At 40.6% G+C, this 23473-nt stretch overlaps 1 protein-coding gene and 1 long non-coding RNA gene across 2 annotated transcripts in view; one reads left to right on the top strand and one right to left on the bottom strand.

Annotated features, from left to right (window-relative positions):
• Positions 1-14816, top strand: part of LOC120783218 (cadherin-22) — a 235114-nt gene extending 220298 nt beyond the window's left edge. The window contains exons 11-14 of the mRNA XM_040116033.1: positions 5124-5241; positions 8554-8703; positions 9037-9138; positions 14287-14816. Of these exons, the coding sequence (XP_039971967.1) occupies positions 5124-5241; positions 8554-8703; positions 9037-9138; positions 14287-14816 (900 nt within the window). The remainder of the gene's footprint in view (positions 1-5123; positions 5242-8553; positions 8704-9036; positions 9139-14286) is intronic.
• Positions 14817-22804: 7988 nt separating this feature from the next.
• On the bottom strand, positions 22805-23161 carry LOC120783288. The gene is made up of 2 exons (XR_005706321.1): positions 23113-23161; positions 22805-23029 (listed from the first exon to the last, which is right to left on the bottom strand). It is a non-coding gene; the product is annotated as an uncharacterized LOC120783288 (long non-coding RNA).
• Positions 23162-23473: the final 312 nt, after the last annotated feature.

The following is a 23473-nucleotide window of genomic DNA, read 5'->3' as shown; positions in this document are numbered from 1 at the left end:
AAAATAGTTAGCCTCAGCAACACACATCCAGCAAAGCCATTTTACCATGCAGACCTTCTGTTCACCCTGAGCGTTGCTCCGTGTGAATTAATAAACCTAAACACGGCGAATGCATGGCAGTAGTCTCCTAATCAGTAATGAGACATGGTGTTTCTTGGATGTAACCACAGTTCTGTAAGTATGTGTGTTGCCCACAGTCAGTCATAGTCACAGTCAAAAAGTAAATGAAAGTATGCAAACACAGTTACTGTAGGGGAATATACACCAATCAGCCACAACATTAAAACTGGTAACTGGTTTTAATGTTGTGGCTGATCGGTGTAATTAAATCGAGATATGGCCGGATCATGTGCATTACTATGTGGCTAGCATTGCAGTGGGGATATCAACGAGTGAAATCTGACGCTCAAGTATAAATCAAAACCTTTTCCAGTTAACCCCTTGCACTGACCATAAATTCACCTTTTAATTTGAAATTGCATGGTACAACAACTCATGTCAGTTAGTCAAGCAGTAGTGTGGCAGGTTTTGCACCCCTCAATGTAGGTAATCTTAAGATCCAAAGCAAAATGTAGCGTGATGTTTATCTAACCCTAACCATGCTGGGGAACGCACACATAGGCCATGCCATTGGAACCCCATAGCACACACCGGCCCACCGTACAGAAAGAGTAAGTCAAGGAACTGTAGTCAGGTAGGAAATGTGATAAAACTGCTCCTTTTCTGGAGCACTTATCAACCTCGATGCTAGGAAATAGGACAGTGGTGTATCCTGACTCTTCACTCTACCAACAACTGTCGGTGAAAACAACACAAGTAGGTTTTTTGACGCACGTTATAAACATGTGGGGTGTGTTGCTCTTACCCATCAGCAAAGTGGTTTTATTTGCTTCACTTTAAATATACAGTACCTTAATCATATTTTAGTTGCCAAGCATAGATACTGTAAAATATCCACTTGCAAAACATCAGTGGTAAACGTTTTGCACATCCATTCAATACGAACAACGCGTCTGCTTTGTTAAAGAGAAATGTAATCTAGACAGCATTACATTTCAGAGAACTTATTTTGCTACTGCAATATAATGTACTTCATAAAGTAGCATCTTGGCATAACATTAACTTGAACGATATATATATATTTTTTTTAGTAGCCTTTGTAGGAATATAGGCTGTAATTGCTGGTTCATTTCCATATATGTCTCTGTTTCTCGAGTGCAGATTTTGCAGCACGCTAAGGAAGAAGCGTGTGATTTACGCAGAAATCATGCCATAGCATTCTGTAATTACAAAGTAAGCCATATTATCCCGAACAGGATCCCTGAGCTTGAGGGTATGACTAAGCCTGTTCTGTGACTGTGATGCAACGTCAGTGCTGAGGAGCGGTTAACTGTGAAGGTACAATTGTTAGCCACCGCTCAGGCTAATAATTCACAGTTTTGTGCAGTGCTATGAATGAATGAGGCTGTTTCACACAGACAGGCAGCACGAGCTTAAAAATCACACAATAAAGAAATGCCTTTATGTGCGGGAAAGGTGTGGAATATATCTACAGTATTATTGTTTGAATAATCAATCTGCAGGTGGATGATAAATGAGGGGCACGTTTTTCCAGGAAGGACAAGAATGGGAGGGAAAACACTTTGGAGGAGATAAATGCCGAGGACAGGGAATCAGAGGAAAAGGAAATCACAGTGATGAATAGAGAGAGCAGATTTAAGAGGCAGAGAGGTGGAAGAGCAAAAGATAGACAGAAGAAGAGTTCAGTGCGGTAAACAAAGCCATGTTTAATATTTTATAAGTATCCTGCCTGTTACAGAGGAGACTGCTGCTGTACTGTAATAGTTTGATATATTCCCCTCGATCTTATCAGATACCGTGAGCCTTTGTAAGACCAGACAAAGGAATTACAGCCGTCGAACATCCCGCTTTAATCATTCTGAAAAATGCCTCTCTTAATAGTAGTAGTGGGGGATTGTTTGTCATGTGTGTCTGCTGATATCTAACAGTGCCTCTGAGCAGTTCACCTGCGTGTGTGTGTGTGTGTGTGTGTGTGCGTGTGTGTGTGTGTGTGTGTGTGTGTGTGTGTGTGTGTGTGCGTGCGTGCATGAGAGAGATTGAGCGAGAGAGAGAGAGACTGAATTTGGGGTTCTTCTTATAAGCTTCTACAAAAATGAGAAAAGTCAGTGGTGGATTTAAGAGAGATTGCCTGTCTCAGTCTCGTTCCTCAACCATTCACAACTTTAATGTGTTCTGACTCCTCCTTATGCAACTCATTGAAGAGTGGTCATTTGAGTTGGTCATTAAGGATTGCATTTTATATTCAGAGAAGAATTTTGCCAAGACTGAAAGCCCTTTGTTTAGAATAAGAATCGCCAAATGAGAATAGCTGACCATGTGTACAGTGGCAGTAATGCTACAGATGCTTAAGATGGCGAGCTGAGGGGGATGGACTGTTGCTAAACCAATAAATAAGCTATGGATATGGTTAAAACAGGAAATAAAGAAACTGAGCTTCCATAAAGTAAAGTGGCAGCACTCAGCTTTTTCTGTAAGCAGAATAAAAACAATCATTGTCTTACTGACAAAAATGACATTTACCATGTGTACTACATGTCTACCACATTCTGTGATAGACAATAGAACAGCAGTATATTTACTGCGCATGTACACAGCTGATGATTGAGGGGAAAAAGAGACAGATCATCCAAACTTCCACAGGCATCGCTGCACAAATTCAGCCTTTTACTTTGAGCGACCACAAGCAATCACAACAATTCATCCCTGATCAAATTTATTTTAATGCTGTGTGCCGCTGTTATTCTTTAAGTTGTAGTGCTTTTCTTCATAGACCAAAATTGACTATAAAACAATAGTTCAACATTTTGGGAAATATGCTCACTCGCTTGTTGGTGTAAAGCTAGATGAGAAGATCAATGTCACCCTCATATCTGTCTGTTCAATATACTGTAAGGCTGCAGCCAGCAGCCAGTTAGACTAGTTCTGGCCAGCAGTTCTAAAACTAGCCTATCAGCCACCTTCCACCTTTAAAGCTCACCAATTAACATGTTATATCTTAATTGTCGAATCGGTACAAAAACTGAAGTGTAAAAAGAACAATTTGCCATCTTGTAGTAACTTCCTGGAATCTCCGCTGGTTGCCTGCCAACTGCTCAAAAGCCAAAAATTGCCCAGCACATAACCTCCCGTAAAAATCGCAGTTTTTTTTTTTTTTACCATCTGGTTTTTGTACAGATTAAACAAATAAGATATAACGTGTTGATTAGTGAGTTTTAGAGGTGCTTATAAACTTAAAAAACGTAATCAAAAGTCATTGCAGAGTACTGTACTGTTTTCGATAGCATTGAATAGTTTTAGCAAAATCAGACTTTCAATGTGAAAATAATTGTATTTGATGAGTTGTCATTGTCATTGGTTCTTGGTGTGTCTCTGTGTCATGTACATTTACAAAATTGCTAAAAATTACTTAACAACAGAAAAAAAAAGTGAAAACGGAAGAGTCAAGATATTTCATGTCAACAAACACGCGCACAAAATGCAAATTTTATTATTTCCACAGCGCTTTACGTGAGCGCTACTTGAAAAAGCAGTTGTAGAAAAATCAACAAAAACATTCCCAACATGTATTATCAACAAAAAATATCACTGTTATTTAAACTGGGGAAAAAAAAAAAAAAATCAAGCCTGTTTAGCAAATTCTCAAACTATACTCAAAATATAAATACGTTTCTCTCTCACCTAGCATAGAAATAGAATAGTTTCACTTAGCTCAAAGCAAGCTAGCAAGCGTTATTCAAAGCACTGCCTGCCTGATCAGATTAATTATAGATTACGTGACTACATTTTTTGGGGGAAATGACTTATAATTAAAATGTATTATTGGAGTTCCTCTTTTCAGTTTACACAGTTTACATTATGACTGTAAGACACATAAAGACACTGCGATAAAATGTACCGTAATATCACGGGGGGATTTTTCTGCTTTCTCCTCTGTCACGCTCCACCCGGCCCTTCACCTACGTCTTCGCTGTGCTCGCTGTCCCAGCTAATGCAGGAATCGGGAGCTTGCTAGCCTGCCAGTCAGCCATAGTGACCTCGTCCAGCAGATAATACCAGCCTGAATCCTCGGTGCGAGGGGAGCATTAGGCTCGCTCAGAAACTATAGAAGGGAATATCTCTGTACTGCTGCCAGGTTGTTCAATGAGTCTGGCTCACAGAAGCCTTTGGAGGATATTTAGTCTAAAAATATTAGAACAAAAGTTGCATACTGTAGCTTTAAGCCACTTTTAAAACTAATTTTAACAAGCTGTGCTTTTGCACTGCACCATATATTTTTTGCAACTTTTTATGCTTTATTCAGCTATATTGCAGAGTCAATGTTTGCTTTTATTTTGCAGCGAGGGAATGCAGTAAACAAAGGTGAAGGAAGTCAAAATAATAACAAATATGTGGACTCGTACGTTGTGCGCCAGCAGAGGAAACAGACGACGGATGTGATGTGAAAATATCATTTATCAGCTTGTGGTTTGATGCTGGCTGCAGAGTAATAGGATGAGAGGAGGATGAATTGTCACTGAGAGGCCTGTGTTAAGGTGAAAGGATCTCCAGGGGCTGTTTGATGTCTGTTCAGCTCACAGTGAATCCTATCTCACCTTATTGTGTCCACACAGAGTTCTTAAAATTGGATCACAGTTGAGTTTTATCTTTGAATGTGGATCACTGTTATTGCATTAGATAGGAGGACTACACCCTTACCTAGTCTCTGTGTCTTTCTTTTCTGTTCCACTGCACATTTGAATTTTGACTTTGCTCCTTCTTAGAGAAAATATAGCAGCCTCATAAAGTATCTCTGTCCTTTTCTGTTGAAAAAAAAAAAAGTTTTTCATTGAGGCATTTTATAATGGTTTTCCATTTTCTAACATTAAGACATTTTGTATTGCTGTGTCAAATTTATGGAGAAAGAAGTTTATATCTCTTTGCGACTGGATCCCCTTTCAACTGCACTTTCATAGGAAGCCTTCTATGTCTGTTAGTCTAATCGGTTTCCTCTCCTTCTTGTCCATTTATTTCCTTTTCCGCTTTGGTTGCTTCTCTTTCCAAAGCTAATTCACACCATCAGTGTGGTGGACAGAGATGAGCCTCAATCTGGACATCGCTTCTACTTCACCCTGGCCCCTGAGGCCTCCAGCAATCGACACTTCACGCTGTGGGATGTCAAAGGTAAGAGGCCAAAGGTCCTATATTCGGGTTATCTATATTCGGCTTCTGGCATTATCAGTTGAGTATTTTGATTTTTGGCATTATCAGTATAATTTGATTTTTAGGGTATAATGCTACGACCACGAATCAATAAGATCAGTTGTTGGATTTGTTGTGAGTGGGTGTGCGCATTTTAAATATTCACAGGTGCAGCAGGACTGTGCTTGACGGACAAATATTCAGGATCACGATAAAGCTCGTAAAGATGGAAGAGTATCAAATGATCTCAACATTTTCCAGAGTGATTGGCAGTGGGAGAGTTTGGTGAAATGCTTCAGGCCTTTCTGAAAATGTAGACCAATACTGAGTTAGTTTAAAGGCTGCGGCTAAAAAAAACTTGGAATACTCTCCGGTAATTTCAGTGTCCCCTTATCTCATTCAGGTGCCAGATGGTTGACATTTTTAACATAAAATAATTCAAAGAGGAGACTGCCAGAAGGTTTTGAAAATCACTTTTTCAGAGTTACGGCAAAATAGTGTATTTTTTCTATGATTTAGCATTTGCCTCTTGATTAACAGTATGTTTTTAATTCTTTTATTTTAGATAAAAAACACCTGTTGCGGCACCCTAAGCAGACTAATATTATTAGAAAGTATTACAGGCCACTGTATGTGTGACACTCTATTTTTATAATAGTATTTATAACTGCATATTAAATGAATGTCATTATACTTGAAATAAATTACTTTTTTGAACACTTTGTTTAACACCAAATCTTTTTCTTGATTCCTCTGAAATAGGACGTCAACAGCTTAAATAATTTCCTCAAGTGTCATTGTGAAAAAACACAACATTTATATGTATCTGCACAATGTAAGGAAACATTAAAATCACTGTGTTCCCCGTGAGTTTTTTGCTTTGTATGTTTTTTTATGCTTGTCTTTTTTTGTCTGTGGGCTGAAAGCACGTTTAGAGATGTGTTGTAAGATACTAAATGTGACATCTGACACCAGGAAATCAGAAATGATCTGACACCAGGAAAATGTCAGAGTGTGAGCTAGGGGAAATGTCACTGCTGAAGCAAGGCAGCGATGTCTGCTGAAGTCCAACTCACACGCATGTGAATGAATACATGCCTAACACAAGCCTTGTGTAATGGACAAACACATACTGTGTACAGTATACACAAACACACACAGACAGACACACACACACACACACACACACACACGTGCATGGCTGAAGAAATATGAAGAAATATGACAGAAGTGTCCCTCTGGCTCTTTCTATCTCTCCTCCACACATACTGTTAATATGCATACACACACACACACACACACACACACACACACAGGCCGTCAGTGTCTACATGTTTTATTTTTTCACTTCTACCTCTCTGTGTTTTTGTGTGTGTGTTGTAAGTGGAAGAATGAAATGGTTTGTATGTAGGTGATAAGGGATTTCCTCAAGTGACTGACATACAGACAGACAGACAGACAGACAGACAGACAGACAGACACACACACACACACACACACACACACACACACACACACACACACACACACACACACACACTCATTGCCAAAATCCTTCCCTAGCCCCTTACCCTAACCCCATCTATCACAACTAAATGCCTAATCCATAACCTAACCCTAACACTAAGATAAACCTCATTCTAGCCAGAACTCTAAAACCAAGTCGTAACCCTAAAACAGCCTTTTAAAGGTATGTCAGAAAGTGAGGACTCTGTAAGGTCTATAACTCAAACTGGTCATCACAATGACAGAAGTACAAGTATACACACACACACACACACACACACACACACACACACGTGTTAATATATACAATATATATGTATTTACAAACACAAACACTACTGCAGATCCTGTATACATTTTTTGAAAGACAAACAAAACCCCTGTCACAGATTTTTTTTTATCCTCCCACCCCTCCTTTTTCCACTCTGGTGTCTCTTTTCATGAACACATTTGTCAACCTGCCACTTTCAATCTGTCACTTCTTCTATTCCTCATGATGGCCTCACATTGTGTTCTGTCTCCAAGCTTTGACACACATTGATGAAAAGGCATTTTTTCCTATGTTGCTAAAATGGTACCTGGAACATGTCCCACATCCTGCTTAAAAAGAAATCTCATGCGATATGAAAATGAAGAAAGTAAGAAATGTACATTGTGGTGAATTATTTTCACATGTGTCAGCCACTTGTAATCCTGTGTTAGGTTGTTTTTTTCCCTCTCTCTCTCTCTCTCTCTTTTTTTGGCAGATGGGTTGTTTGGCCAGTCAGTCACAAAATTTTCAACTTTGCTATAGATGTGTCAGTCCGAGTATGCAGCATTTTTAGCAAAGCTGAACTGATGCAATATTCAGGAGGAGTCATACTTGCTTACATACTTAAAATACACTGTTGTTCTGACCAAAGCTTATGTGTGGCCAGCCTTGGAACAGAATGCTGTGTACAAGTCAAAATGACAAACTCAGGGGCGAAACATTCCCGTACGCAAACGGTAATATTAAGATTGTTCTACATGTGCCAGAGGAGCCCTAGGCTGACATGGATAACGGCGATATATGTTCTGGGAGATGGATTGCTTGGTATCCTCGATGCAAGTCTACCCACAAAGCCGCCTGACTCTATTTGTCAAAGCTTTCTCCTGTATTCTGTGTAACATTTATTTATGTCTCTGGCAGAGAGCTCGTATACAGTATACACCAGTGCAGCTTAATTTCAAACAGTGGCTCTCTCACTCATTATATCTCCTGTTTTTTGTTTGCTGTAGAAAATGAATAGCACAAAAGCAGTTTACTTTCCCGGTGAAAATCCAGAGGTAAACTTGACAATCCTGGCACCGTTCATTTGGAGTCCTTGAACTATGCAGTATGGCAAATGATTTATTCAGGAATGGTACTATGCTGTCTGTCGTTATTTTTTAATCAAATAGCAAGCATCTTATATTGTCAAGTGTAAAGTCTTTAAAATGATTGAGGCATGACTGTTGAAACTATTGAAAACCACTACTGATTTGTCCTGGCTTTTTAGTAATGTCAAATAGGCCTGCATGATCAACACTTTTCTACTTTTTCTATCAGTGCAGTCTTGAGTTCAAAAGGAGAAAAGACAAGAAGGGTAATAACAGCACTCACTGGCTAGAGTTTCATCAATTTTAGTGCAGTGTGGTACAAACCACACACATGTGAGCCGGCAAAAATGTTTTGTTCTTCAAATATTAAGTCTCTCATGTGAAATTTTCTGCTTTACCTTGTCTCTCTGACTCCCACCCGCTAATCCACTCGCACCGCCCACCCAGACAACACAGCTGGCATCCGGACCCAGCGGTCAGGCTTTAACCGCCATGAGCAGAATGTGTACTTCCTGCCTATCTTGGTGGTTGACAGCGGGCCTCCCTCTCTCAGCTCCACAGGCACCTTGACCATTCATGTCTGTGGCTGCGACACCGGTGAGAGCTACTGTAGGAGCTGCAGCATTACTAACTTTATCATCACTGTCACCCTCTGCATCAGCAGCAGCACTACTAAAAGGCCATCTACATGCCATTGTTTTGGTCAGCAAACAGTTGTTATCAGCTTATGTTTGTGAAAAACAAAATAACACAAGGCCACAAATCTGCAGACAAATGGCCCTCAGCAGTGATTTCAGCTGGGTAAAATTATAATGTATGCATGATAAAAACAGCTTTTTCTCTTGGTAAAACAGTGCTTAATCCTTGTCGGCTGAACAACTGGTGTTGAATCTGTACAGCAAATGATATTTTTTTTCTGTTACAACACAGACGGAGCCATCCAGTCCTGCAATGCCACAGCCTATGTAATGAGTGCTGCTCTCAGCCCTGGGGCACTTATAGCACTACTGGTCTGCATGCTCATCCTCATAGGTAAGCAGATGGATGTGTGTGAATGTATGGATGGACGGACAGATGGATGGACGAATGGATGGATGAGGGATAAAAGGATTGATGTATGATGGATGGCTAGATGGATGGATAAGCACAGTTCATTAGCACTGGTTTCTGGGGTCATTGCTAGGTTCAACTACTCCAACAGGACCAGCAGGAGTATGAAATTCAATAGCGGGATGTACCATTAAAAAGGCAAGTCTGAGGGCTGCAACTAAAGATGGAACTCCATGTCTTCTGCTCATAAAATCATGCAACCAAGCATGTGTCTTTTAATGGATTGACCACTTTCAGAAGTTATCTATATTTCAGGAATGAAATTGCACGTGCAGTGGCAAAAAAAAAACGAAGAAAAATGACAAAAAAACTATAAATTTTTCATCTCTCTTTCATGAGTGGCTTTCCTGTTGGACATTTTGTCACCGTATTTACGAGGAGAAAGCTTTTGTTTCAACTGACACGCAAGCACAGATGATGCCTGGGTTTATGAATGATATCAAGCCACTTTGATCCTTGGAACCCAGATGGAGATGGAGTGAATGGGAGTAAAGTGGAGGGGGGGTTAGAGAGAGCAAACAGGCAAAAGAGCTGCCTCAGCACTTGTATCCCACTGGAACAGCAGGCTTTAAATAGACCGGGGCTTTCCAGACATTCTTTGATTTTTCTACACAGACACATACACACATGCACAAAAAATACACATGCATGCACACGCTTACCCTCTCAGGGACCAAAGAGGTTTGGTATTGTCTTATTTGAAAATTTTATGAGTTAGATTCTCGCTCTCCCCCCTCTGTACATCTTAGCATCTCGATCTTCAGTGACAGCGAGAAACGACATTGCCGTCGTGGTGTTTTGTCTCCCCCGCTCATGCCTCTGCACATTTTACATTGTGCAGGCAGTGAATGATGGACGATGTGACAGTAGGCAGCTTTAGCTGTGACTAACATTGCTATCCATTTCTTTTAAGAGCTTTTCTAATGAGAGTTGTTAAAACTCTGTCTCCATTAACCAAACCATCTACTGGAGTGAACTTCAAAAGCACAGCATCATTTATTCATTATGGTTTTAAAAGCCTCAACAAAAATGTTATGTACAAATCTGAGGCAACCTCTGCTGGCTATAAAAAACTGTGTATGCAGTGTATCGTGGTTTTGGTATCCTGGGATAGATGACATCTCCTCAAAGGCCAGAGAGGAAAACAGTACTTTGGGCTTTAAACTTGTCAAAAGCTAGACCCTGTGCAGAAAAAAAGAGATTTACAAAGAATTTTTTTAGATGCAGGATGAAAATAAACATTATGCAGAGTAACACGCTTATGCTAAAGAATGTGATGCTCCGAGTATTTTGTTATCATTTCATGTTTCGTGCCATTTTGATTCCACTAATGAAATGATGCCATGTTGATTCTAATAGCGTCAGTGACTCTGATCGGTGCTAAGCCCATGCCACTTTGAGTGACTGATACAGATTGGTAGAAAACGGACTAAACGCGCCTCATCAAAGTACTGAAGGACAGGCTAAGTCGGAGCGCTTGGCTTCTGCCAGTGATCATGTGGACAGTAAAATCTCAGGGCTGCAGGTGCTGGAACCAGGGGGGGGGTGAGCAGTGTTTTCACAACTATCATGCGGTGTGAATAATAGACAAGAGCGTGGCACGTGGCAGCAATCTTATCTTATCTTGAGCACACACACACACACACACTCAAATTTAGTGCCTATACTCTTGCACACTAAGCACACATCCACACACTTAGATAAATCATTTGTCTTCTATTAACTGCAATGCAATCCATTTTATCTATGTGTTATTACTGTGTGCACCTTGTCTTCACACACACACACACACACACACACACACACACACACACACACACACACACACACACACACACTACCTGTGCACACACAGCAACTACCTAACCAGCCAGCCAGCACTGCCTCTCTCCAGAGGCTGGACCACCTCTATTACATCCATTGTTGGATGATGAGAAAAATGAAAACAAATTTCTGCCTAATTACCTTACAAACAAACAGTCCCTCCATCAGTTCATTTATAGGCCTGATGTGATGAATCCATTCCACTGTGTCGCAGCATCTGCATGCATCCATTCCAATTACTTCCCATCTGCTTGTGATGAACTCCTGGGTGGGGGCAACCAGCGCAGCCCAAGGGTAAATTAACCGTCTTGTCAGGAGCGCTTATTGCAACATCTGTACAAATGGGGACCAGCTTTGTATGTACAGGAGGCCGCGATATACGCAGCTCCATATGCTTCCTACAAAGGTAAGTTCAATACATGGTGTTGTATTAACATTGACTGAGGCGTGCTAATCTCAGGGTTTTCAGTGGCTAACACTTAAAGCATCTGTATACCTAATAGGCAGTGACAATCACACGTTATCAGTGAGGAAGGTCGTCAGAAGTGAGATTATCTGATCAGTTTTGCTTCACACTGATCTGCCACTTACACCTTCAACACTGTTTACCGAAGAAGCAGTTAACCTGCATGCATGGAGGAGTTCAGAACATCAAGTTTTCTATCTCCTATTACTCTCCTCATTAGTGTGAATTCAGAGTAATTGTCTCAGTGCTTGTTTAGTATGCATGGCAGCATGTGCCACAATTTACCACAAACCATGACTGTATCCTCAGCCCAGTGGCAATTAGTTCACCCCATTCATGGCAGAGAAGAATAAACACAATGGAGACAGTGCTTTCCCAAAGGAGCCCAGCAAACAATATAAGAGAAGAACAACTGTACATTATCAGTCAGACTTACTGCATAAAATCCCCATTCAAGATCAGCAAGGCTCTTTCGCATGGCACAGCTTTTTAGGAAAGAAGCACATTACCCCGCAAGTTATTTTTTAGGCCATTTACACCATATGAAGACAGTTAACAGGAGCAGCAACAAGTCATTTGTACAGATTATATGCTTGAAACTGATTTTGTTTGTTTGTTTGTTTGTTGTTTTTTTCACTTTGCTTTGGAGAAAGAGTAGGGGAAGGAGATGAAAGCAAAGGTGAAACATGGTGTTTGATAGTCACACCCTGAGTTCCAAGGTCACTTTGAAAGAGTGCATCTGTCCATGGGCTTTTTCGCATACGAATATACAGTATGTACTTTAATGCGTAAATTTCGTGTACACGACACATGAAGTCCTGACTTCTATCTAGTTTGACTATGAAGCAATCTCATTTTCACAGTGTATGGATGAGTGTACTGGTGGTTTCAGAGCATCAAAAAATCTGTGCCGGCCCAGACAGCACATGCCCCATTACAATTGATAGTCTTTTTATCTCTGTGCTTGTCGGCATTTGTTTTAGGTAACAGGCTATCTGTTCAAGAAGATGCATGGTGCCTATTGGTTAATGATCTATCTAAATGTCCCTTCGCTGGCATCCCCTTAGAGTAGTTGCTCAAGAAAAAGGGATTCACATTAACACAGTCCATGGCTGACTGGGCACAGGAAACACATCCTGCTGCCAATCAAAACTCATAATCATCATAAGCCTGACTAACCAATACTCAGTATTTTTCAGCATGAATGATGATTATTCATAAACATTTCAAAAGCACGTCAACAAACTCTTTGCTAATTGAAATGATATTGTAAAGGTGGGAGAGTAGCAACTTATTCTGTAAAGAATAACATTTATTTTGATCAATTATCCTTTATAGAGAAGTAGACAAATGAACTGGGGCCCATTTCACCAAATGCAAAATGAGATAATAAGTTTAATAAGTTTCTGAACAATTTTAGTGACAGTAACATCCTATTAATATCAATTATTCTATTTAATTTAGATACATGTTTGTATTTGCGGGCATTCACCATGTACTGTACATCAATCCCCTTTCTCGTTCTTCTTTGCATATTAATTGGTTGATCAAAAAGAGGCTTGATTGCTGTTTGTTCATAAGACTATTGTAAATGGATATGTTCATTATCTTTCTCATTCTCCCCAGTGTGCATAATTCATTTATAACTGCCTGTAATATGTTTTTATCAATTACTGAAAATTATATTATTTGGGGGGCACATCTGATCAACACAAATCTGGTCACCTGAAACCTTCACCAGTCAAATCTGGTGAAGGCTTCAGAGGGAAGGGTGCAGCCTTGAGGAGTGATGATGAAGTCAGGGGTTGGGTGTCTGAGCTAAGTGAGACTTGTCTAATCAGAAATGTAGGCAGTAATTAAAATAACTAAGCTGAAATTAAAGCCACATTGATTTATCTGAGCATACAGCATTTGTTTTCCTCTTCTCTCATTAGTCTATAATGAGATCCATCTCCGTTGTTTTCCTTGTGTTAATCCAGACTTGATTTTCTGAGGCATTTCTCTGTTTTTGTAGGTAGCTGCCTCTGGTTTTCAGTAGTGATGGAGCCGTAAAAGTCTTAGTTTCATTCAACTTGATGAGTATTGATATACAGATTGGTCTCCAGTAGGCCTTTTGAATCATATTTCTGGGCAAGGTAATCAGGATTGTGAAAAATCAATGCTCATGCAATTTTAATATAAAACTTGATGGTATATTATCTTCCCCTGCTGAGCTTTTGCCTGAGAGGTGAAACAAAGTTACAATGAAAGTTGATAGAAACTTTCCTGTGGAAAGTACTTGCAAATCTATCAAGCATAGTGCATGTTTGATATGCAACACCATACTATATGTACACAATTAGTACAATTAGTTTCTTTAGTAGAGCTGCTAGTACTGAATGCCCTAAATCTTGGTTTAGTATGTCATTATTCTTAGCAAGATGAAGAGGAATACCATTATTGTGTGCAAGCTCTTTAAGCTCAGCCTGACAACTCTTAATCCATGTCTACTATGCAGCGAGAGTTAAAGCTGCAGATTTCAAAACACTTGCTGTACGACAGTTTATAAAGACCCTTAAATAGGAACCTGTCTTTCCCCTGGCTTTTATCTCATCCTACTGTTCAGATTGATCTGACAAATTCATACTTAACCTTTATGTTGTTTTGTCCAAAATGTCTCTATACTTAAGAACAGCAAGGTGTTCTTTATAAACTCATTCAATGAACCTGTACATATTTAACGTTAATGTGGAAGTACAATCTTGGTCTTTCTCCGTCTTTTCTGTGTCCTTCTCAATCAGTCCTCGTCTTGCTGATCCTGACCCTGAAACGCCACAGGAAGGGGCAGAGGATGGCAGAGGACGAGGAAGACATGAGAGATAATGTCATCAAGTACAATGACGAGGGCGGAGGGGAGCAGGACACTCAGGCATACGACATGAGCGCCCTGAGGAACCTCTATGACTTCCCAGAGGCCAAGAGCTGTGACTCTGGCCCGGACATCCGCTCGTTGCCGCAGTGGATACAGGCAAACCGAGTGGGCGGCGGTGCAGAGGGAGCTGCGGCAGCAGCGGCAGACTTCTCCCTATTCAAAGGCTACATCCGAAAGAAGGTGGAGCAGGCCGATGCTGACCTGTCAGTGCCGCCCTATGACTCTTTCCAGACGTACGCCTTTGAGGGCACCAGTTCACCAGCGCTCTCACTCAGCTCCATCCACACGCTGTCCACCACCTCGGAGCAGGATTTCTCTTACCTAAGCGACTGGGGACCACGTTTCAGGCAGCTGGCGGGCTATTACGCTCCAGGCAACCCTGACGAGGAAGGTTCCTAGCACATCTTCTCATCTGCAGAGAGACATTTACACTCCCTCTTCTTCCTCCTACTTCTCTGCCTCCTCTTCTCACCCTCTGGCACTCTAACGAATTCATCACAGCCAGCACTGTGTACTCCTCAAAACAGAGCACCGCCTCTTTAGCCCTTTGAAAAGAAAGTTCCCAGTGTAAAAGTTTGAACTCAAGTTTTTTTTAAACTCTTCTGATTGGTTTTTGTGAGTTCTCAGACTTCAACATGAAAGCCCTGGCGATGATATGAGAAAAAGAATATCCAGTCACCGAAACTGCAATTTAGGGCATGTTTGAAGGGAGGATTTTTTTCTCTCCCTAACCACAAATGAGAATCCTCATTTTAATCTATGGGACTGTTTTCAGAGTTCAGAGAATCAGCATTATATAGGTAGGGGTTAAACCATGCCAAGGCAAATTGTCTGAAAATGATGTATTTATTTAAGGAGGAAATATTTATGTATTTATTTCTTTTATGTATTTATTTATTTATTTACACAATTATTATCATGGTAACTGCAACAGTGAACTCTGTTGAAGTGCTAAAGAAAAAGGGAAGAGAGGCGGACATTATAAAAAGAAATGAGAGACAACATAGAAGAAAGAAAGGACTGCGGTGGCAGAGGACTCTACACAATGCTGGCGCAGAGGTGACGCCTAGGTCATATAATATTTCATTCTGGAAAATATTTGTATTTATTTTCTATGACCGCTTTTGTAAAATAACCAACTTAAGAGAGATATATAAAAAGCAAAAAGGCAAATAGAAAGAGGGAATAGATGAATTGAAAGAACTGCAGAAGAGCTGCCAGCTCAGTCTGAACAGTTAAGACTGACATACTTTTGCTGTATTTTAGTGATTTATAAACAGGTTTTTGATGGTCACAAACTGAGAACAATTGTGTGTTAACAGTTACATTTCTTATCCACTCCTTCAGCCAATTGTAAGGCAATAAGGCACAAACCGCAACGGTGATTTAAGACTAAACAAAATGACTGTTTCATGGAACTGGCTGGTGGCCAGCTCTGTCCCACAGGGAGCCAAACTTCATTCCGGATTTGTATGTGAATGTGTAAAATATGTTCAATTCCTTTTATATCCTGAGACGTTTGATTTTGCTTTTGATATTTTTGGTTCCTTTGGGGGAGGGAGGGAGCAGTAGTGACAACAGGATGGTTGTGTCTAATTACGAGGGAGCGGTTTAAGGGTAACACGTGATGAATGGACTGGTCAGATCCACCTGTTATCCATAACCTATTCAATGTTGACCTTAACTTGCAAATGTATGGAAAATTAAAAAAAAAAAAAAAAAAAAAAAGAAAGATAAAAACAAATAAATAAATATTTAATTTTTTTGGTAAAAAAAAATCTACATCTCACTGTGTGCATTAAACTACATTACTCAATTAATTACTCAGTAAATGACAACACGAAGAAAGTAAATAGAGCATCCGTGTCACTAATTATTGTTTACCACTTGTTTGCTGAAGATGTCTCCTGAATTATAAATAATCGTGGAGCCAGTTTGTGTTTACACCAGGCGTAGATTCAGAGAATAGTCCTAGATGGAAACAAAGAGACCAAATGACAGGCCGGAGCCAAACAAAGACTCTCCTCTCAGCGTGGCTCCCTCCTGGCTGCCTTCTGCCAAAGTACTGTAATTTACGTAGTCACCGGAGGATGCCAGGGTCTATGAAGTTGCTTTCATCTTTATTATCTGCTGGTCTAATGGCCAGTCAGACATTGGCTTGGATTCACATTCAATTGCTTTCATAGATCGCGTTTCAAAGACAATGTCAGCATTTCTGTCACTAGTAGGTCGGCTGTATCCACTGACTGTTTGCTGAGAGCTGACACTGAACTGTGTTTCAAACATGAATTATCAATCACGACTAAACAAAGAGAAGCTTTCTCCAGGCTTTTGGTGTTCTCCTATGGAGCTGAAGTGGCCGCGCCATGAAAAAAATATAGAAAGTTATAAAGCTGTCTGTTGTTTCTTTTTTTTTTTTTAACAATTAGCAGCATGGCTAGACTTCATGGTGTTGCAGTTGCAGCATTTCAGGCTTTTACTTATTGTCATTAATTATATGAATGAACATCTTAAAAAACTTTAATTCCCCAAGGATAGGGATGAATATTCTGGAAAAAAAATGTGTAGAGTAATTAAGCTAGGTTAAAAAGTTGAAACTTAAAATTGATTTCACAATTTGAATCCCATTTTACATTACTGCCTTTATCAGTATGCAGCATACTATGCTGTACTGAGCTGTACTGCTTCTGTGTATGTATTTATTTATGTAACTCTGACAAGGAGTGATTTGGCCATCCATTATTAATCATAGCCTTTAGCCCAACAGGATTTGCTAACTGACAAGCAAATGTCATTGTCTGGATGGATATACACAAATGTAGGTCAGCATGAGTTCTACAGTCAGAGTCATACAGGGAGGGGTGAATACGTGTCTGCATTTAAAGACACTCTATGCAAGACGTTGTCACCAGGATGGCCACAGGTCATGTGACTAATGCTGTGAAAGCTGAGGTTAAAGAGTAGGCACACACAGTATTTAGGGGACAAAAGCTCCCCTGGTCACGTCAGTCCCATTTTCCCTGCAAATGAGCCTTTCGTTTATCTTCCATCATTGTCAGAGAAAATGTCATTCCTTAGTGATGGCCTGCACATGTGAACATACGAATATGTTGAAATTAATCAGAACCCCCCCTCCCCTCCCCAAATCCAAGGGCAACATGAGGCCCATCGTTAGTTATGCAGATAGATGTTTTGTGATTGACAGTTCTCTAGGGGGATAGCTGTGTGCGCATTAAATATCCTCTTGTCTTCTCTCTGGACTTGGCTGGGTAATGACAATTGATTAAACATTGGGGGGGGAATATGAATTTGCACTGCAGAAAATATCAATCATATATAGCCTAACAGCTGAATAGCATTAGTTATTTTGTTTTCACACACAATCAAAACAAAATTTCACCTTCACCAGGGTTACAGCAAATTCATTTAGCTAAAATACACCGCATAATCAAACCCGGCTTTACCATAACAAATGCAAATGCAGCAATCTGAGAAGCTGAATTAATAAAGTTATGACTATTATGTTCAGATGGCCATTGACTCTTTACAAAAACTGCCATCAAGTAGAGAATTGTGTTAGCGTGTGTTTTATTCACAAAACGACATCCATCCCCAACACTTAAATCGTAGCTTGGATAATGGCAATGATTTTTTTTTTTTTTTTTTGCTGTTGTTTTTGTGACATTGCATTACTTTGGCCTGTGAGGATTAATCAATTTATTTTATACTAAATTAAATAAAAAAAAATACTAGCATTTATTTGTACAGTACTTTAAAAACTGAGTACTTGAGGGGGGTTGAAAATCAAATGAAAACAGCCTTGTGAGGTAAAACATAAAAAAAAAAGGTATGAAAAGGTAAAGGTAGAAAAAAATGGCAAAGGCACCAAATAACACACATCCACTTTCTAAACCATTTATCCTGTTTAAGGTCACAGCAGGGATGCAGCCCTCCCCAGCATGCACTGGACAAGAGAGGCAGGCTACACTCTGGACAGGTCGTTGGTCGATCACAGGGCTAACAAAGACAGTATAGACGGACCCATGGGCAATTAAGAGTTTCCTCCTCTCCTAACCTGCAAGGGTTTGGACTGTGTGAGGAAACCTACACAGGAACGTGGATAGCATGCAAACTCACCAGAGAGAGACACCAGCAGACTCAGAAAACGGCACGGGCGCTTTGAGATGACAGTGCCACCATCCAATAAAAAAAAACAACATCTACAGAAATAAGGTTTAAGACGTTAAGATGATATCGATTCTGTCTAACGTCCTTAGGCAGGTTGTTTCAAATCACAGAGGCTCTGATGGAAAAAGCCCAGTTTCCCCTTCCTTTAATTCTAATGCTGGATCAGCCAGAAGGGCCCTGCTTGGAGGATCAGAGGCTGTGTAGTGGCTCACAGAAGCACAAACTGTGTGCAGTATAGCCAGGGGGCAGACCTAACCAGGCTCTAAACGTGATCAGTAAAAGTTAAGAGGGTCCAACAAGCATTACTGTTTATATTGCCATGAGTTGTACGTACTGCTTATCCCACTTGACAGCAATATCCCTATGCAGGTTTCAACTGCTTGCTTTTTTTCTTCATTTGGTTTGTTGGTCTGTGTGGTTCGGTCCTTCTGGCTATTGCGACTCCCCCTGCATTAGGCCACACTATTCAGTCACTTTCAGTCCAGAAGTTCCCAAAACGACTCAAAAATGGCAGAGGGCCAAAGTAAATCAGTGGCCAGGTGAACGTTGCATGTAGCAAGTCAAAAAAACCCAGAAATTTTGCCCAGAATATATTAATAATCTGTGGCTTATTTTTCCAGGGCAGTGATAAAGTCCTAGTCTGACGGACAAATGTACATGAAAACCAACATCTACAACAGTCACATGTAATGTAATCGATTAGAGCACCGTATTGATGAATCAGATAAGGACTTTGTGCATGAATGCACAGCCAGTAATTGCAATTGTCGTTGATGTCTTGTTCAACTGATCTTCCTGCCACTGTCAAAAGACGCCTCGTTGTACCTGTATTAGCTACAGAAGTTACTGTAGATGAAAATGTCTGGACAAGATGGAGTGGTGAGGTGATGTGAATGTGCGTACAGTATGTTTAGCCTCTGTGGATGGTTGATATTTTAGGGGGCTTAAGGAAGTTTCATTTGTTAGTGTCAGGGAAATGAAAGGCGATTACATGGGTTTATGATGATGTAAAACCTCGAAAAAACTTCTTTCCCTGCAGCAACTCTTTGAGGTTACTAAAAGCTCTTTTTTTGTTGTTGTTGCTTAATCAAACTGCTTTATTAAATAAGGGTAAATAATAGTAGAGAATTAAAGGAAGGAGTATGTGAAGGAGCTATAATCACCTCATCGTGGCTGCTTCCCTGCCCTGGGCTGAGGGACGCTCTCTGTCCCTGTGTTTGTTTCTTTCTTCAGTTGTAGCTTTGCAAAGACCAAGGGAGAGTGTCTGGATTGTTGGTCCTATTTTTGTTGCTTCAGAGCTCCCAGACTTGATGGCCCCTCAACCTTATCAGTGGGTTTTAAAATCCATACCCAGCACAGTTTATAAAAAAGAAAAAAAGAAAATAACGGTTTTTCAGGAATTTTAGCATACTTAAGGGTTTGATGATTACAACAGTGAAATACTTCACTTTGGGTATTACAGGGATAATACCTGTGGCCCTCAATGTGCTTGTTGTTCACATAAACCACCAACAGTCCTCAAAGATATTTCAGTAATCATACAGATCTCAGAAAGATTCAGATTCTACTCAAAGCTGCACCTGCTCCTAGTTTTGTAGCAGGCAAGTGAAAGTGTGTAAACCTGATTTTAGAGGTCAGTGGCGAGTCCTCTCAAACTCATTGCACATTGGCAGTGTAGCAGACAACTGAATTGACACTGTCTCTGTGTTACTGCTTATGAGTCTGCCTCTACACCATCTGTCACTTTAAATAAAGGAGAACATCTCACTGAGGCCCCACTATACGTTGTGGAGCAGATAAGGGCTTCACAGTCTGCAGACATGCAGCCTGTGTGGGTGCTGTGACGCGCATTATTTCACAGCTTTAGATGCTTAAGGGTCAAAGTACATAATGACTTTTTACACTTCTAACATTCAAACATACGGAGGCAGGAAACCATTGTTGTTGCTCACACTGCTTCTCTACACAATGGCTAGAAAAAACAAACTACAAAATTAGAGGAGAACATTTGTGCACACTACTCTCCTTTTACCATATACCACAGTCGCCGCTATTTGTATTATTTTTTAGTATTACTTTATTGTGGACTATGAACAAAGCCCATTAATCTCAAAGAAAAACAAATCTTTTGTACCAGATTTAGTTACAAGCTACTTTTGATCTGCATAAAGCAATTCAAAAATGCGTCACAGTTTACTGATATGGTGATATAAATATGATTTTAATTTAATTATGTACTACCTGCCAGAGGGGAATTAAAATGAAAATTTTCTCCCTGGTTTTAGATACTAAGCTGTGATGACACTCTAACAGAAATTTATTATATTACATGTTGAATATCATTGACTTTGAGGATAAAATTTTAAATGGATGCATTGGTCAGGGAATGTGAATGAATATCCCTATTAATACTGAAATTTTGGTGCATAGGAAACCTGTCAAAAGTCATCAAACTACCAAGGTTACAGTGGAGAGGTGGCTTGATCCACTCATATCTCTTTGTGGATGCCCTTGAAACCCTATTTCTGTGGCCTTGCACTCTCTAAGGCTCCGCTGGAGCTGTTACTTGATGCCTCCTTCCCTAAGAACATCACTCCACCGGAGCGGATGACCGTCATTGCATCCACCATGAATGTTTTCCAAAAATTCTCGTCACTCAACAGGAGCCCCCTTGTGGCATCAACTTTTAAAAGATTAAATGAAATAAAAGGCCACATTCAAAAAGCTAAAGACAACCATGTTTGATTTCATCATACACCACCACAGCAAAATTCTACTTTTGTTTGCCCTTCAAGCCCCATGCAGCAGGGAAGAGCCCTGCAGATGCTGATCCAGTGCCAGCAGCACAGGGTGCATACTAATATTGTTTAATCCAGCCATTTAACCAGCACCTCTCAAAGGCTAAGCCAAGGAGACTTACTGTATAGGCCCATACCTACCTGCCAAAGGTTACTGAACATGCAGCACTTCATCAGTGATGTTCGCATTTCAGATTTATGGATGAATTAATGGGTGTCCAGGCAGTTGATCTCTCTACTGGGAGATTTTTCAAGCCTGAGTTTCTTCTCCCACAGGGAGGTAGACAGAGTCTCTCATGCCTCCAGCCGTACTGTATTAGCCTCTATGTAATAGTAAGAAGACGCAGATAGAGCATATATCATTGCATGCAGAGGTGTTCTTCCACTATCCTCCACAATTTCTTGCCCTAGTTGGATCAATTGTCCTCTAAATAGAGAGCGTAATTCCCCTTAGGGTTGACAAAGTACCCCACTTGTCAGAGGCAAGGGCAGAGCTGTCCTATTGTGTTTCTCAAAATTTGTCTTGGATGCCTGTACTTCTTGTGGAATCACTATGTAAATCATCGTTTTGTTGTGGACTCAATATCTGGGGTATGATTAATTTTAGTGTGTGAATACTAAATGGGTTTTTATGCTCTCTCCCTCTTGACTGACTATTCAAACATCTATGGTTGCCCTACAGACATGAGCTACCAAACAATAACCAATCCCTTGAATTGGCATTCAATATACAATGATAATGCAAGATAAACTCCAGTAAATGGTAACTGAACAGTGATTAAAAAAAAAAAGGCTTGTACCAGCAGTTTGATATGCTCGCCATCACTTTTTTTTCCACATTTGTCTGTCTGTCATGTTGTCTGTGCTGTTAGGATTTGTTGCTGTTCATGAGCAGAAGATGTTATTAGGCCACCTCAGTAAAAAGGACTTGAGTCTCTGAAGGTGCTACTTCAACAATAGAGTTAAGAGAGGCGCATGCCTTAGCCTCACTCTTTGATTAGAAATCACATGTGCCTGCATTAATAAGAAACAGTCTAATCTTGGTATGATCACTCCCGGAGCTGAACAATGGACAGGTCCTTTAATTAGAAAAGGAAGAGGTCATGTTTCATGAAAATAAATAGTAATATACTGAAGGGCAGCACAGGAGCTCAGTGGTGAGCACTGTCACCTCACAGCATGTTTTTCCCTTGAATGTTGTTGTCTGTCTATACTGAATGTGTTAGCTGTAATAGACTCGTGAAGCAATGGTCATAAATCCGATTCCCCCCAACGTAAAGGCCCGAAACTCTCAGAATATTTTGACCCATCACAGACAACGAGTGTTGGCTTTACGGAGGTTGTTACAAGGGGCAACAGAACAGATGAACCCAGGTGCAGACACAGACAAGAATTCAGGAATAAAGTAAAATATTTATTGTGAAGTACGGGGAGGTTGGGGAGTAGGCTTGGGGAAGCTCAGGGTGTTGGCTTAGAACCAGGAACTGAGGCTGGGGCAGTTAGTGGACGGGTCAGCAGCTCTGGAGTGGGATGATGGGGGCTGAGAAGAGCAGGGTTCCAGTGCACAGAAGGAGGGCCGACCAGACAAGGGGCAGGAAACAGGGGCTGGATACACAACAGACAGGACTGCAAGGGAGACAGAAAACAGGATGAGTACAGGGGGAGCAGGCTACAAGAACTGAATGCTGAATAGTAAAACTGGTAACAACTTTGGCTCGAAGCATAGCAACACTGACAGGTAGCAGAGTCTAGAATTTGGCAGCGTGGAAGTGACAGCGCTGAGTACTTATAGAATTGGTGATTATGTAACTGGTTGCAGCTGGTGGGGTTCTGCTCTGACTCCAGCACACCTGTCTCCACTCACAGAATCTCTCTCACACACACACACACACACACACACACACAAACACACGCACACGCAGGGCCAGAGAGAGGGAGACACTGAATTGGAGGTGGAGGGTTGGGCACACTATGTCCCAGGAGCAGATGTAACAGAGGTTTGTGTGCCCTTTTTTTTTGGCTTGAGGAAACCCATCAAACATGCCGGCACTTAGAATCTTTGTTCTGAGA

Source organism: Xiphias gladius, chromosome 21 (genome assembly GCF_016859285.1).
Source record: "Xiphias gladius isolate SHS-SW01 ecotype Sanya breed wild chromosome 21, ASM1685928v1, whole genome shotgun sequence".
NCBI lineage: Eukaryota > Metazoa > Chordata > Actinopteri > Istiophoriformes > Xiphiidae > Xiphias > Xiphias gladius.
This window is presented reverse-complemented; position numbering and strand designations above follow the sequence as displayed.